Below are 17,869 nucleotides of genomic sequence, written 5' to 3'. Positions count from 1 at the left end.
CAGTGGGGGGCTGGAGAGCACAGTGGGGGGCTGGAGAGCACAGTGGGGGGCTGGAAAGCACTGTGGGGGGGGTGGAGAGCACTGTGGGGGGGGTGGAGAGCACTGTGGGGAGGGGTGGAGAGCACTGTGGGGGTGGACAGAACTGTGGGGGCTGGAGAGCAAGGTGGGGGGTGGACAGCACTGTGGGGGATGGACAGCACTGTGGGGGATGGACAGCACTGTGGGGGATGGACAGCACTGTGGGGGATGGACAGCACTGTGGGGGGTTGGACAGCACTGTGGGGGGTTGGACAGCACTGTGGGGGGTTGGACAGCACTGTGGGGGGTTGGACAGCACTGTGGGGGGTTGGACAGCACTGTGGGGGGTTGGACAGCACTGTGGGGGGTTGGACAGCACTGTGGGGGGAGCACACTGTGGGGGGGGGGGGTGGACAGCACTGTGGGGGGGGGCCTGGAGAGCACTGTGGGGGGGTGGACAGTACTGTGGGGGGGTGGCTGGAGAGCACTGTGGGGGGGTGGCTGGAGAGCACTGTGGGGGGGGGGGGGGGCTGGAGAGCACTGTGGAGGGCTGGAGAGTGTGGTGAGGGAGGAGAGCAGGGGGGGCAGGGAGCACAAGGACAACTGGAGGGGGCAGTAAAAGAAGTTGGATTGGATAGGAGGAGAAGCAGCGGCTACATGGAGGAATATAGAAAGCTCATCACCTCTATATGTCCTGCTTCTCCTCCTGACCGGGCACAGGGCGGCATTTTTTACTGTGTATCACAGAGCTGGCTGGCTGGCTCTGTGTTTGGCCGCCGTGCTATAACACGGCCCCGCCCCCCTAGTGTGATAGCAGATAGAATCAATATTCCGCCTATCACACAAGCAGGTCTAGGGGGGTGGGGCCGTGTTATAGCACGGCCAACAAACACAGAGCCAACCAGCCAGCTAGCTCTGTGATACACATGAGAAGGAGAGTGTAGCAGTGCAGCCGCAAAACGGCCCCAGGGCAGGCGGCCTACCGGGAAATCTCCCGGTATCCCGAAAGGCCAGTCAGGCCCTGCCTGGGACTGCTTACGGTGCAGGTGTCAGTGCTGTATATCACGGTGCTGGTGTCAGTGCTGTATATCACGGTGCTAGTGTCAGTGCTTTATGTCACGCTGCTGATGTCAGTGCTCTCTATCACGGTGCTGGTGTCAGATCACTCTATCACGGTGCAGGTGTCAGTGCTCTATATCACGGTGCTGCTGCTGGTGATCATCTCCTGCACCCTCTTCTTTGCCTACCCTGACCTTCCCTCACTTCCATTATCTCAAGATTCCTGAATTATCAGAATTTCACATATAAAAAAAGAATGCTTGTAGTTGTCGATCTCAGATTCACCTCATACATGTGTTATGTCACGGTGCTGGTGTCAGATCACTATCACGGTGCAGGTGTCAGTGCTCTATATCACGGTGCTGGTGCTGGTGATCATCTCCTGCACCCTCTTCTTTGCCTACCCTGACCTTCCCTCGCCTCCATTATCTCAAGATTCCTGAATTTTCAGAATTTCACATATAAAAAAAGAATGCTTGTAGTTGTCGATCCCAGATTCACCTCATACAGGTGTTATGTCACGGTGCTGGTGCTGGTGATCATCTCCTGCACCCTCTTCTTTGCCTACCCTGACCTTCCCTCACCTCCATTATCTCAAGATTCCTGTATTTTCAGAATTTCACATATAAAAAAAGAATGCTTGTAGTTGTCGATAGGGATGGCCGAACAGTTCGCCCGGCGGTCGTTTCGCGGCGAATTTCGGCTGTTCGCGGTCCGCCATTTCGGCGGACTATTGGCGTTGTTCGCCCGGCGGACTTCCGTGTTTTTACTGTGTAAAGGAACTTTGACCTGATGACACATCCATCATGGGGTACAGGACAGCCAATTGAGACATGACGGCACATGGACACTTGGACATTCCCCCTAACTTATAAATACACCCGATCCGGCGGCCATTTTACATTCTTTCTTCTGTCACTATAGGGAAAGGTTGCTGTTTGGAGTAGGGACAGATAAAACGCTAGCTATTTGGTACACAAAAGTTCTTTTCAGGACTGGTATAGGTGTTAGGTGTATATAGGTTTGCTGTGCTACTGATTGTTGCAGCAGCCTGAGTGTCTTTTGTCAGTTTAGATAAAGGGACAGAGCGCTGTGTGCTGCTATTTTAGGGACAGCCAGATTAGTCATCATCATCATCATTAGCTGTTACTATCAGGTCCACAAAAGTGCTATTCGAGTAACCAGTAATTGTTCCAGTCTCCTCTGTTTTGCCAGTTTGTATAGGGACAGGAAGGAAGCAGTGTGTCAGGCAGTGAGGGTCAGTTTAAACAGTTGCTGTTACTATTAGTTCCACAAAGGTTCTTTTCAGGACTGGTATCAGTGGTATGGTAATAGGCTTGTACACGTATAATATTCTCTCTTCCAAATATAGAAAGAATATTATACTTGACTGCTGCCCTTCTGCTGCAGTCTGCTAATCATTCACAACTCACTTGTTCCACAAAGCTCTTTATCAGGACTGGTAACTTGGTCTGTGTAGGGTGCTACAGTACATAGGGTTGAGTGCGGTACAGTCTGCCGTTCTGTAAGGACTGGTATCGGTCCACAATAGATAGGGTTGAGGTGCACCACTGCTGACCGCTGCCCTATACTGCAGCAGTCCTTTAGCAGTATAGGGACTGACGTACAGTCTGCTAATCAGTCACACACAACCTACTTGGTCCACAAAGGTCCTTATAAGGACTGGTAACTTGGTGAAGGGTGCTACAGTACATAGGGTTGAGTGAGGTACAGTCTGCTGTTCTGTAAGGACCGGTATCGGTCCACAATAGATAGGGTTGAGGTGCACCACTGCTGACCGCTGCCCTATACTGCAGCAGTCCTTCAGCAGTATAGGGACTGACATACAGTCTGCTAATCAGTCACACACAACCTACTTGGTCCACAAAGGTCCTTATAAGGATTGGTAACTTGGTGAAGGGTGCTACAGTACATAGGGTTGAGTGAGGTACAGTCTGCTGTTCTGTAAGGACCGGTATCGGTCCACAATAGATAGGGTTGAGGTGCACCACTGCTGACCGCTGCCCTATACTGCAGCAGTCCTTCAGCAGTATAGGGACTGACGTACAGTCTGCTAATCAGTCACACACAACCTACTGTGTGTATGCGTTTCTCCCCCTGTGTGTCCCTGTGTGTGTGTGTGTCCCTGTGTGTATGTGTTTCTCCCCCTGTGTGTGTCTCTGTGTGTGTCCCCCTGTGTGTGTCCCCATGTGAGTAACCCCCTGTGTGCATGTGTGTCCCCGTGTGCGTGTCCCCGTCTGAGTGTCCCCCAGCGTGCGTGTCCCCCTGTGTGCGTGTGTGTCCCCGTGTGAGTGTCCCCCTGTGTGCGTGTGTGTCCCCGTGTGAGTGTCCCCCTGTGTGCGTGTGTGTCCCCGTGTGAGTGTCCCCCTGTGTGCGTGTGTGTCCCCATGTGAGTGTCCCCCTGTGTGCGTGTGTCCCCGTGTGAGTGTCCCCCTGTGTGCGTGTGTGTCCCCCAGTGTGCGTGTCCCCCTGTGTGCGTGTGTGTCCCCGTGTGAGTGTCCCCCTGTGTGCGTGTGTGTCCCCGTGTGAGTGTCCCCGTGTGAGTGTCCCCCTGTGTGCGTGTGTGTCCCCGTGTGAGTGTCCCCCTGTGTGCGTGTGTGTCCCCCTGTGTGCGTGTGTCCCCGTGTGAGTGTCCCCCTGTGTGCGTGTGTGTCCCCATGTGAGGGTCCCCCGTGTGCGTGTGTGTCCCCGTGTGCGTGTCCCCCTGTGTGCGTGTGTGTCCCCGTGTGAGTGTCCCCCTGTGTGTGTGTGTGCGCGCATTCTCCCTCCAGTTTCCCCCTGTGTGCTCCCCCCCCCCCGCCGTGTCCCCGTGTGCTTTCTCCACCCCAAGTCTCCCTGTGCAGGTGTGTGTGTGGCTTGAGTGTGGCACCCAAGGGGCCCCATGAGCTTCTATTGCCCGGGGGACCCATGAGTTGTCAGTCCGCCCCTGGTCTTAACCATTCCCTATAGTATTTAAAATGTAAAAACAATTGGCTATAAATTATCTAAAAGAAATACTAGTTTGGTATGTGTAATTGTGTCTATGCCTCAACGAGTTATGGTGGCTGATCAGTGCATGTGTCTGAACCTGTCCTGCACAGCAGCGCTCAGACTGGCAGGGAGGGAGGGGCAGAACTCTAAGCCAGGGGTCTCCAAACTGCAGCCCTTTGCTCGCCTTTATCCGGCCCTTGGGGAACTTTTCCTTCCACTGATACATGACACTATTCCTCCCTCTGATACCAATAATGGGGCACTATTCCTACCATTGAAATCAATGATATTGCTCTATACCTCAAACTGACACCAATGATGGGGCACTATTCAGCCCACTGACAGCAGCAATAGGATGCTATTTCACCCCCTACTACCAAAGATGCATTGTTTACTCCCACTGATGCCAGGATAGTTTTTTTTTAATCCTGATGACCACAATTCAGCCCTCCTAAAGTCTGGAGGATATTAAACTGGCCCTTTGTTTAGAAAGTTTGGAGACCTCTGCTCTAAGCCAATCGAAGCTTTAAAGTGGTTCTAAAGGCTCAAGGTTTTTTTTACCTTCATGCGTTCTATGCATGAAGGTAAAAAGCCTTCTGTCTGCAGCCCGAGATAGATCTTCCTCCAGCAAGGAGCGCTGGTGGGGGACCCTAGAAGAGGAGAATCAGGGCTGCAAAAAAGTGCCTTTAATATTACTTTAACGCTTGTGAGCACAAAGATCACTTTTTATTGTGCTTTTCTCTTTCTGTGCATTAATTGGCTGCCGAAGAAGGGTAGAACGTCATCATCCAGTTTTTCTACAGGTCACCCATCAGATGGGCGAGTACCATTACCAGAATTGAAGGTGGGTTGTAGGAATGGGGATAAACGCAGAGCATGCCTATACCAAAACATTGTTTTCCCCAGGATTTCAGCTTTAAAAAGAAACCTCTCATTAAAAGTATATAAAAACATTAACAATGAACATCTCTTATTTGCTCTCTTTTGGCCTGTTCAGTATACCACTGAATTGGTTTTGTTATAATCGGTTTGATAAGCGCTTTACATTTTGATTCGCCCTTAAAATTATGAGACTGTCAAAGTGCTTTCAGTTTCTGAGCCATGTTGATAATCTCACTGGGGTGCTAAAAGTTTTGGGATGTCTCACCTGGATCAGAGGATCCCTGCTGAGAGGAAGCTGGATCTGCCATAGGACCACTGAGATCTTCCACAGAGGATGGCACAGAGGCCAAAATACCTAAATAAGCAAAACAATTTCTCTTAAAAATTGATAATGCATACTAGGGCTGAAACAACTAATCGATTAATCGGCAACTAATCGATTATGAAAATAGTTGACAACAATTTTCTTAATCGATTAATCGGCCAGCCGATTAGTTTGTCTGCGTACAGAATGCATTATGTGTTTACATATCAGGAAATACAGTGCAGCACACATACAGCTCATTACACCGTCCATACATGTCAGTAAGTGCCTGAGAACTTGCGAATGTGTGAGGAGCAATGCCTCATGGGACATGTAGTCCTGGGCAGGAAGTGAGTGGTTCTAAAGGCAGAAGAAGTTGTTTTAACTTGCTATAGGGGCACTCTATATTACACTTTGCAGCTTGCTATAGGGGGCACTCTGAATGCAGGAGGAGCCAGAAGCGTCAGTGGGGGACCCCAAAAGAGAAGAATCAGGGCTGCTCTGTGCAAAACCATTACACAACACAGGTAAGTAGAAGATATTTGTTGTTTAAAAAATAAAATCACTATAAAGACCCTGTGCAGGAAAGATCAGCATCTGAACCCAGAGAAGGTGGAGGCTGATAGACTGGAGGTAATAGAAGGCATTACAATTACATTTAAAGCGGCGTTCCAATTAAAAAAAAAAAATTAAAAAGTCAGCAGCTACAAATACTGCAGCTGCTGATTTTTAATAATCGGACACTTACCTGTCCCAGGGTCCAGCGATGCGTGGGAACGAAGCCCTGCTGGTCTCCCCCTCCTCTCTGCGGCGCCGGCATTGTCACAGAGGGTGCCTGGCTGTGCTGCGACTAGCCAGGCAATCATCTGGGACCTGTGACGTGCCCCAGAAGATTGCAGGGAGGGAGAGGGGAGAGGTGATCTTCCTTCTGGCACCGCAGGTGCGCCAGGAGAAAGTGGGAGCTGGAACCCTCTAAAAAGAGGGTCCCACCCCTCCCAAAAAAATGACATGCCAAACGTGGCATGTCAGGGGTTCACCTTCCCTTAAAGCGCAAGTTGCATTTTTGGGTTTGGCTGCTTTAAAGTAAACGTCTCCCAGTATTGTGCATTATATTTAAAATGATCATATCCAAAAAAAAAAAAAAAGTCTCAGCTTTTAGTACTACTATAATATACTGTAATATAAAAGATTTAGATTTCCCTTCCACCCTTCATATAGCTTCATATCTGACTCCTAGTTAAAATGCCCATATATCCCACTTCTGGGTGTATTTATTATTTTCTATATGTACAAGTAATATATATTACTTTACAGTATAAATTAACCCCTTATAGAAGCGATTATCTGCTCTTTTTGTACTATAAAGGGCTACTTTTAGTTGAACCCCATTATGACAGGCGATACAAAGCATGCTGCTGCTAATAAACGTCTTAGGTCTGGTTCACACCTATGTGTTTTTTTGGTGCTTTTTGCAGAAACGCACTACAGTTCATGTAACAATTTCCTATGGGATACATTCACAGCTATGCTTTTTTCAGCCACTTTGAAAAAGCTCAAGACTTCTTTTCAACATAAAACGGTTCTTTTTTTGGTTCAATAGACTTCAATGGAATAGCTTCAGAAAAGCATATAGTGTGTTTTTTCAGCGATTTTCCTAATCTGCCCAACAACAAAGTGGCCAAATAAAAAAGCATAAAAAGCAAAATGCAAATCGCAACAAAATTGGGTGTGCAAAAATACAAAATGCACAGCAAAAAGCACTGCAGAAATGCATCAAAAGCAAACGGCATAATGTGTGAACCGAGCCTTATGCTGGCCATATACATATCTATTTTCCGACGAGAATATTCCGACGAAAAATCTTTGTACATTTGCTGAATGAAAGACTGTTTGAAAATTTTACTTGTTTTTAACATTTGGTTTTAAAAAGAATGTAATTTCTGAACGAAAACGCATACACTGTCTGAAAATTCCTCTGATCAAGAAGTTTTCTATTCTGCTCCTTCAAACATTTCCCATCACTGTGGTCTAAAACGAACGTCGATTTGGCCCCACTAACTATTAGAAAATCAAAAACGAACGTTCTTAAAATTCTATTTTTTTTTTTGAAGGAAGACATTGGGGGTTATTTATGAAAGGTAAACCCACTTCCCACTTGGTAGTGCAGTTGCTGTAGATCTGAGGGGTAGATCTGAAATGAGGGGAAGCTCTGCTGATTTTATCATCCAATCATGTGCAAGCTAAAATGCTGTTTTTATTTTCCTTGCATGTCCCCCTTGGATCTACAGCGACTGCACTTCCAAATGCACTTTTAGTGCAAAGTGGATTTGCCTTTTCGTAAATAACCCCCAATATTTTTGTATGGCTAGCATATAATATATTACAGTTCTGTCTGAAATTGGCAAAACAGTCTTTAAATTTTTTTTCTTTAAATAAAAAAAATGTGATCTGAGTTTCATATTTACCAGATTCAACCTCTAATAGTATATACATTATATCTTTTCTGTCTGTTATTTTCAGAGTGGATTAGAGCTTTTGTTCTCTAACCATATATTTGCTTATTTATATTTACCACTGAATTTCTGAATAAATTGCTTTTTTTTTTAAACTTTACATATTAACTAAATTATACACACACTTTAAGGTTATTATAACAATTAAATAATAATCGGCTAACAAATCGATCATGAAAATAATCGTTAGTTGCAGCCCTACTGCATACTACATTAGTAAGCATGCAAAGTACTGAGAGTTTATGCGAAGAAATGAAGGAGGAAGGCCTGGTATCATTCCCCACTTTTTTGGCTGCCTCAGCTGGAGTACAGAACAATGATTTCCCTGATTAGGGCTTCATTCGGACTTACTCCATACAATGTCGTTTATGCAGCTGAGAAGTCCATAAGATGGCATTCTTTTAGATAGTCTTCGTGATAATGTTGGACTAAAAAATGTAGCCTTCAGTTGGTTCGAGTCATATCTTACAGATAGGATTGAACAAACTACATTGGGTCATTTTAAATCTAAACCGCATATGGTTACCTGCGGAGTTCCCCAAGGGTCAGTGCTTGGCCCGATTTTATTTATTCTATATCTTACTCCCTTGGGCCATATTATAAATCGTTATAATATTTCTTTCCATTGTTATGCTGATGATACACAGCTTTATGTAAAAGCTGCAGCTGAAACTCCTTCAGTGCAGTCACCCCTATCAGTCCTTACCGCCTGTCTGGAGGAGATAAAGGAGTGGATGGAACAAAATTTCTTGCAACTAAATAGCTCCAAAACTGAGTTTATTATGATTGGAACATCTCACCAGATTAAATCATCGCTGATAACAAGTATTGCCTTTTCAGGCTCTAAAATTCCAGTTTCGTCTGTTGTCACTAATCTTGGTGTAAAAATGGATTCCCAACTCACTTTTGAAGCTCATATAAATCAAGTATGCAAGACTTCTTTCTACCACCTTCGTAATATCTCTAAACTTCGTCCTATCCTTTCTTTTTCCGATGCTGAAAGATTGATTCATGCCTTTGTCTCCTCCAGGCTGGATTATTGCAACGCACTTCTCATTGGGATTCCGAGAAAGAGCATGCAGAGGTTGCAATACGTTCAAAACTCTGCAGCGAGGATCCTAATGAGAGTGCGGAAGCATGAGCATATCACTCCAATTTTAAAATCTCTTCATTGGCTGCCGGTCTCTACAAGGATTGAGTATAAGGTCTCTCTTCTTGTGCATCAATGCATACATGGACAAGCTCCACCTTATCTTAAGGAACTTCTTAGATTGCAAAATCTACCGCGTTCCCTTCGCTCAACTAATTTGAATTGTTTAGAGGTTCCAAAAACTAGGTTGAAAACCATGGGAGATAGGGCTTTTTGTGCTGCTGCCCCACGTCTGTGGAATGCTTTGCCTGATAGTCTGAGGGTTTCTCAGTCTACTGAAAATTTTAAAAAGGGGTTGAAGACTTTTCTTTTTAGCAAATGTTTTGTAAATTAAGCGGTTTGTTTGTTTTTATTGTAATTATGTAGCACTTTGAGGTCTTTTGATGGAAAGTGCATTATAAATAAAATTTATTATTATTATTATTATTAAGATGACCATACACAGTTTGACAGACTGCCAAAACCCATGCTGAAAGACCAAACTTCATTTTGAGTTGGAAGGATTTTAGGACACTTTCGAGAAAGGATAACAGGCGCTGGATACTCACAGAGCCCTCGATAGCGAGACAGCTGCTGATAGGTCTGTTTCATGCGTTCTATGTTCAATCTGCTGGCTTCAGCATGGTTGACAACGGGTTTGGGGTAATCGACACCCACAATGCACTTGGCTTCCTTCTGCACAGATTCCGGGGCGTTCCATGGCTCATATATGTAACGGGAAGGATAGCCTTTGACCACCGGCAGGTACCGTCTACAAGACAAAAAGAGGTAAACCATTTAAGAAATGTACCCAAACAAACATACAGATATACACACACACACACACACACACACATACATATATCTCTCAATCACACAAAAAAACATTACCCATTACCTTCTGTATTTATAAAATGTCAATATATTGAGTGAGTGACTTGTATAGCGCTACCTATGCGAACTGAATCGCCTCAGGGCGCTTTCTTGCCACCAGAGTCAATCTGCGGCTTTTTTTTTTTTGGCGTGGTCCTTTACCCCGTAAGGTCCTGACATGCTTACAAACACATACAACATTGACATACACATACACATATTAAGGCCAAGATATTCATAGACTTAACACAGCCAACCATGTGGGACTACAGGTCCCGATAGCCAAAAGGCATGACCCCCCAGGAGCAGAGTTGGAGTGTCAAGGTTGTCCACTAACAGATCACACAGATGCATTAACAAAGGTCCCCCGCATCAGAGCATATTACAATCTAATGTCCCCATCATAGTCATCATTCAAGCCCAAAATTAACAAACACTGAGAGGTATGGGCAGACAGCTGACACAGTCTGCAGGATCCTGGCATTGCTCCCACAATCTGCTGATCACAGGTGCAATGCTTTACAGGTTGCAGAGAAAAAAAATAATAAATGCACGTTTTTTTTGTTTTGTTTTTTTACCTGCAATAAGATATGCATTTATTTTTTACAAAAGGCGAACTTGGCCTTTAACTTGATATTCGTCTCCTGCAGTCCCCTGTACAGCAGAGCTCGGACTGGGAGAGGGAGATGCAGCTCAGGGAGCCAGTTAGTTGTGCTGCAGTGTTCAATGCTAAGAGGTGACATGCTAATAGGAGGCAGAGCGAAAGAGATGGGCTCATCAGTATGCAGCTTCTCCTTTCACGGTCAAGTCATGGTTTGGAGGGGAGACAAAACCTCAAAGTTTTATTTAAAGTTGTGGTAAAGTCAAAGAAAGAGCACTGCCAGATTAATCTGTTTTACTAAGCCATACTACACAGCGTAAATGTTTGTATAAGAATTATGCCTCTAAAATACCTTATTGCAGATCGTTTTTGTTCGGTCACATGACCCCTGGCTGCTTTCCTTCCCCAATCTAAGGGCGACAGCAGGAGGGGCTGAGTACCCCCTCTGACGTCAGCTGGGAGGTCACGTGACCGCTGTGATGTCTGCTCTGCCCCTCCCGCTGTAGCACTTACGTTGGGGGAGGAGATCAGCCGGAGGTCATGTGACCGAACAGAAATGATCTGCAAAAAAGGTATTTAGAAGCATAATTTTATACAAACATCTACACTGTGTAATATGGCTTGGTAAAACAGAGGGACTTGCAGTAACCCTTCTATTACTTTACTGCTAGCTACGAATAGCACCAGGAGGGGAGGTGCAGGGCAAGTTTGGAGACCGTTCACATACAGGAGCTAACAGGCCAGGAGGGAGGGGAAGAGAGGAGAACAGCAGGAAGGTGGAGGCACATAAACTGACCACGGTGTTATGGAGCAGCAGCCATGATTACCGTGGTCAGTTTACATAGGGGGACATAGGAACAGGTTGGATCAACCAAGTTTTTTACAGCATAGAAAGTAACAGATAAGACAGAACAAGCACTGTGCTGTTTAACCTGCTATAACAGAAACAGGATATTTTTTTTTCTTAGGGTTACAACCTCTAACTGCAATATAGAAAAAGAGGAATTTTAACTTGCCTATAAATTCCATATCTTGGCGTACAGTAGAGTACACCGACAAAATATTGACATCAGAACTTGGGATACAGTCTTGTACCTTCAGGTGATTGGACACTGGCAACCTTCCAAGGACAGGCCCCCTGGACACCTCCCCTACAACCCTACCCCACTCCGTGGCTCCTCAATTTTATAGCAAGCAATGTCGCGTAACCAAGGAATGGAGGAGAGGATGTCCCGTAACGTTCTCCAAGATATGGCATTTACAGGCAAGTCAAAATGTCTCTCATCTTAAATCAAAGTACAGGACACAGACAAAGTATTCATACACTCTGGGATCTCCCCAAGCAATGAACAAGAAGGATGGGCAACAACTGGGCAAACAGAACTGTGCCAGCAGGCCCAATAACAAGGATAAACAATACTCATCTTCAGAGTGCCGCTGGAAGATCCTTGCAGCCAAAGGATGCATCTGCAGAAGAATGGATATCTGACTGGTAGAACTTGGAAAAAAGTATGAACAGAGGACCAAGTACACAACACAATGTGTCCTTGAGTGTAAGTTTGAGCAATCAAATTTCTCATCCATCTTGCAATGGTGGACTTGGAAGCAGGGGTGACCCTTGCGAGGTCCTGAGGACAGGACAAACAGGGAATTAGTCTGCTTGCTTAAAGCTGTAGCTTTGAGGTGACTATTGGCTTTAACAATGCCCAGACAACGAAGAGAGGTTTCCTTTGAATGTTGTGGAGCAGAGATAGTAGGACTATGACCTTGTTAGGTGCAAGACTGATGTCACTTTGAGAAGAAAGGATGGTCTTGGGTGTTAGGCAACCTTGTATTTGTAAACGGATGAGGAACGGCTCCTTACAGGAGAGCCACCAACTCAAAGACATGTCTGACAGCAACCAAAAAGGCTATTCTGCAGGTAACGTCATCTAAGGGAATATCTAAGGGGAGTCTCTGCAAGTCACAGAGAATTCCAGGAACTATGACATCACCCATCAGCTTCCATTGTCTCCCCTGCAGCAGTCACTCCATGACACAGGAAAGCAAAATCTTCTGCATCACGTGATCAGAACAGGGTGGATTAGAAAGGTATTTACACAGGTTTTTTTTTTTTTACAGCACTATTGGAAGCTGAAGATGGTTGGGGAGCAATGGTTTTAAATATTGTTATATGTAGCCTTTGCTTCCACTTCAAGACCTGATTTTAGGAAGGCCGGAAATTGAGGCACAGTGTAATCTCTGGGGCTAAAGCATCTGTGTTCACACCATTCAAAGAAGGATTTCGGGATATGATAGTAGATCAACTTGGAAGCAGCTTTTCTTGCTTTTAGCAAGGTAGGAATATCAAACTCAGCCACCCCTCTGTTTACTAAGACCTGGGCTTTAACAGCTGTTCTGTTAAAGACAGTTACCATGCAGCAGGTTGGATAAGAAGGCCTTAAGATAGCAGATCTTGTCTGTTGGGAAGAGGTCAAGGATTGTCTGCTAGAAGTCTAAATATGTCTGTGTACCAGGTTCTTCTGGGCTGATTCTATGCAACAAGAATCCCCATTTTCCGCCAACAAACTTGCACTGGAGAGAAGGCCTGATCACCACAGGTCTGGGACCCAGAGAAAGGCCAAGCACCAGACGTCCTCCACTTCTGAGTGAGGGTGCCCCTTCATTGGGAAGAGGGCTTCAGGGAAGACTTTCTGGGCTTGTGGCCCAAGTCTTGTGACAAAAGGGAAGGGCTAAACTTCGGGTTGGAAGTTGAAGTCTGCATAAATCAGTTAGGTGCTCTGAGGTTTGAGAAGGTAGAGAGGATTTTGGGATCTTTCGCTGAGAGGGTAAAACCTTCCCTCTGGTGACATCTTTGATGAATTGGTCAAGTGCCTCTCCTTTTAACAGACAGCTTCAGCTGTCCAGACTTTTTGCCACAAGATTCTGTGCATGTGAATGGAAATTAGAGCCTTTCTGGAAATTGGTCTCAGGACAGGTTTGGGGCATCCACACAAAAGAGCAGAGCAGAAGGGAATTCCTCTTTTAATGCACAATCCTGGAAAACAAGGTTATTCATTGCCCCAGTTAGCTGCAGTTTGACATACTGAAATTGCAGCATTCGCTGGTTGTCATTCTGGACCTGCAAAAGTAAAGAGAGTCTTTAAGAGCATCTCAAACTTTCTATCTGCAGAATCTTTGCAGCATAAAGGGTGGGAGGAAGCACCTGAGCCCTTTATAAATGGGAAGGAATTGCCAGCAAAATGTGCTACCTGTGGTGTGATGTACAGTGGTGTGAAAAAGTGTTTGCCCCCTTCCTCATTTCCTGTTCCTTTGCATGTTTGTCACACTTAAGTGTTTCGGAACATCAAACCAATTTAAACAATAGTCAAGGACAACACAAGTAAACACAAAATGAAATTTGTAAATGAAGGTGTTTATTATTAAAGGTGAAAAAAAATCCAAACCATCATGGCCCTGTGTGAAAAAGTGATTGCCCCCTAAACCTAATAACTGGTTGGGCCACCCTTAGCAGCAACAACTGCAACCAAGCGTTTGCGATAACGTGCAATGAGGCTTTTACAGCGTCCTGGAGGAATTTTGGCCCACTCATCTTTGCAGAATTGTCCTAATTCAGTTACATTAGAGGGTTTTCGAGCATGAACGGCCTTTTTAAGGTCATACCACAACATCTCAATAGGATTCAGGTCAAGACTTTGGCTAGGCCACTCCAAAGTCTTCATTTTGTTTTTCTTCAGCCATTCGGTGGTGGACTTGCTGGTGTGTTTAGGATCATTGTCCTGCTGCAGAACCCAAGTTCGTTTCAGCTTGAGTACACGAACAGATGGTCGGACATTCTCCTTCAGGATCTCTTGATAGACAGCAGAATTCATAGTTCCTTTTATCACAGCAAGTCTTCCAGGTCCTGAAGCAGCAAAACAGCCCCAGACCATCACACTACCACCACCATATTTTACTGTTGGTATAATGTTCTTTTTCTGAAATGCAGTGTTCCTTCTACGCCAGATATACTTGGACACACACCTTCCAAAGAGTTCCACTTTTGTCTCATCGGTCCACAGAATGTTGTCCCAAAAGTCTTGGGGATCATCAAGATGTGTTGTGGAGAAATTGAGACGAGCTTTGATGTTCTTTTTGCTCAGCAGTGGTTTTCTCCTTGGAACTCTGCCATGCAGGCCATTTTTGCCCAGTCTTTTCCTGATGGTGGAGGCATGAACGCTGACCTTAACTGAGGCAAGTGAGGCCTGCAGTTCCTTGGACGTTGTTGTGGGGTCTTTTGTGACCTCTTGGATGAGTCGTCGCTGCGCTCTTGGGGTAATTTTGGGCGGCCGGACACTCCTGGGAAGGTTCACCACTGTTCCATGTCTTCGCCATTTGTGGATAATGGCTCTCACTGTGGTTCGCTGGATTCCCAAAGCTTTGAAAATGGCTTTATAACCCTTTCCAGACTGATAGATCTCAATTACTTTCTTTCTCAATTGTTCCTGAATTTCTTTGGGTCTCGGCATGATGTGTAGCTTTTAAGGATCTTCTGGTGGACCTTACTGTGTCAAGCAGCTCCTATTTAAGTGATGCCTTGATTGTAAACAGGTGTGGCAATAATCAGGCCTGGGTGTGGCTAGAGAAATTGAACTCAGGTGTGGACAACCACAGTTATAGTATGTTTTAACAAGGGGGCAATCACTTTTTCACACAGGGCCATGATGGTTTGGATTTTTTTTCACCTTTAATAATAAACACCTTCATTTACAAATTGCATTTTGTGTTTACTTGTGTTGTCCTTGACTATTGTTTAAATTGGTTTGATGTTCCGAAACACTTAAGTGTGACAAACATGCAAAGGAACAGGAAATGAGGAAGGGGGCAAACACTTTTTCACACCACTGTACACCTGATCATCATCCGGAGACCCCGCTCTGAGTGGTTGCATTTTAGCGCTAAATTGGAATTAAAAGACAGTAAGGTGGGTTTTTTTTTATAAGAATTTGAAGATAAAACTATAAAGAATTTGTTTAGGCTAAGAAGGGGTAGAGCTATTTGTATGAGGGAGGGGCCAACCAGGAGACATGTCCTCAAAAGCTTGCCAGTGTCCAATTACCTGAAGGTACGAGCCTATAGCTCATGGGGTATGAATACTTTTCTATGTCTTGTACTGCAAGATAAAGATAGAACAGTGCTGTATGGTAAGGCTGGGTAAATTCCAAGACTGGATGGACAAACACAAATCCTTTGGCTGGTAAAACAGCTTCCTTATATGTATTATGCTATTGTACAGTGAGGGAAAAAAAGTATTCGATCCCCTGCTGATTTTGTACATTTGCCCACTGACAAAGAAATGATCAGTCTATAATTTTAATGGTAGGTTTATTTTAACAGTGAGAGACAGGACGAAAATATCCAGAAAAACACAGTTCAAAAAAGTTATACATTGATTTGCATTTTAATGAGTGAAATAAGTATTTGATCCCCTATCAGCAAGATTTATGGCTCCCTGGTGTCTTCTATACAGGTAATGAGCTGAGATTAGGATCACTCTCTTAACCACTTGAGATCCGCGCTATAGCAAAATGACGACTACAGCGTGGATCTCCTTTTCCGGGACAACGTCAATAGACGTAGTCCCGTGTACGAGCGGCCTGCGCGCCCCCTGAGGGGCGCACGCGGCGCGCTCTGTGATCGGCGAGTCCATGAGACTCGCCTGATCACCGATCCGTGCAAGGGGTCGATCCAGACCCCTTATCACGTGATCAGCTGTCAGTCAATGACAGCTGATCATGTGATATAACGGAGCCGGTAATCGGCTATTATTCCTCCTCGCGCTGACAGCGAGGAGAAAAAAAAAAAAGCCGATCATCGGCGGCCGTGATCGGAACATCAGTCCCGATCACGGCCAGCCCTGCTAGCGCCCACCTGCCCCCTGCCAGTGCCCACCTGCCCCCTGCAGTGCCACACTTATTAAAAGTGCCCCCCATCAGTGCCACCCAGCAGTGCCCACAGTGCCACCCAGCAGTGCCACCCACAATCTGCCTCAAAGGTGCTGCACCCCAGTGCCACATATCCGTGCCCATCAGTGTCATCTACCAGTGCCCAGCAGTGCCACCTATCAGAGCCACCTATCAGTGCCACCTATCAGTGCCCATCAGTCCCATCTATCAGTGGTACCTACCAGTGCCCATCCGTGCCACCCATCCGTGCCATCTTATCTGTGCCCATCTTTGCCGCCTTATCTGTGCCTATCAGTGCCCACCAATGCAGCCCATCAGTGCCCACCAGTGCAGCCCATCAGTGCCCACCAGTGCAGCCCATCAGTGCCCACCAGTGCAGCCCATCAGTGCCCACCAGTGCAGCCCATCAGTGCCCACCAGTGCAACCTATCAGTGCCGCCTAATCAGCGCACTTCAATGAAGGAGAAAAATGATCCGTTTGCAAAATTTTATAAACAAAACTATTAAAACATGATTTTTTTTTTTTTGCATCTTTTTTTGTTTGTTTAGCAAAAAATAAAACTCCCAGCTGTAACTAAATACCACCAAAAGAAAGCTCTATTTGTGGGAAAAAAATGATAAAAATTTAATTTGGGTACAGTGTTGTATGCCCGCGCAATTGTCATTCAAAGTGCATCAGCGCTGAAAGCTGAAAATTGGTCTGGGACTGAGGGGGGTTTAAGTGCCCAGTAAGCAAGTGGTTAAAGGGGGGTGCTCCTAATATCAGCTTGTTACCTGTATAAAGGTCACCTGTCCACAGAAGCAATCAGATTCCAATCTCTCCACCATGGCCAAGACCAAAGAGCTGTCCAAGGATGTCTAGGACAAGATTGTAGACCTACACAAGGTTGGAAGGGACTACAAGACCATCGCCAAGCAGCTTGGTGAGAGGGTGACAGTGTACAGGCCCGTCGGAATTTTGCTAATGAACATCTGAATAATTCAGAGGAGAACTGGGTGAAAGTGTTGAGGTCAGATGAGACCAAAATTGAGTTCTTTGGCATCAAATCAACTCGCCGTGTTTGGAGGAGGAGGAATGCTGCCTATGACCCCAAGAACACCATCCCCACCGTCAAACATGGAGGTGGAAACATTATGCTTTGGGGTTGTTTTTCTGCTAAGGGGACAGGACAACTTCACTGCATCAAAGGGACAATGGACGGGGCCCTGTACCGCCAAATCTTGGGGGAGAACCTCCTTCCCTCAGCCAGGGCATTGAAAATGGGTCATGGACGGGTATTCCAGTATGACGACAATGACCCAAAACACACGGCCAAGGCAACAAAATAATGGCTCAAGAAGAAGCACATTAAGGTCCTGGAGTGGCTCAGCCATTCTCCAGACCTTAATCCCATAGAAAATATATGGAGGGAGCTGAAGGTTCGCGTTACCAAACATCAGCCTCAAAACCTTAATGACTTGGAGGGGATCTACAAATAGCAGTGGGACAAAATCCCTCCTGAGATGTGTGCAAACCTGGTGGCCAACTACAAGAAATGTCTGACCTCTGATTGC

General features: G+C 45.7%; 1 protein-coding gene across 1 annotated transcript in view; it reads right to left on the bottom strand.

The window, feature by feature from the left end:
• The window catches only part of LOC143926319 (cryptochrome-2-like), a 103,724-nt gene that overhangs the window by 46,437 nt on the left and 39,418 nt on the right, over window positions 1-17,869 (bottom strand). The window contains 2 exon segments of the mRNA XM_077450235.1: window positions 5,216-5,305; window positions 9,466-9,668. Coding sequence (XP_077306361.1) covers window positions 5,216-5,305; window positions 9,466-9,668 — 293 coding nt within the window.

The sequence above is a fragment of the Lithobates pipiens genome, unplaced genomic scaffold, assembly GCF_037356315.1.
Source record: "Lithobates pipiens isolate NorthernLeopardFrog02 unplaced genomic scaffold, aLitPip1_a1.2 Scaffold_10, whole genome shotgun sequence".
NCBI classification, from domain to species: domain Eukaryota; kingdom Metazoa; phylum Chordata; class Amphibia; order Anura; family Ranidae; genus Lithobates; species Lithobates pipiens.
The sequence above is the reverse complement of the archived record's forward strand: the minus strand, read 5'-3'. Positions and strand labels throughout refer to the sequence as shown.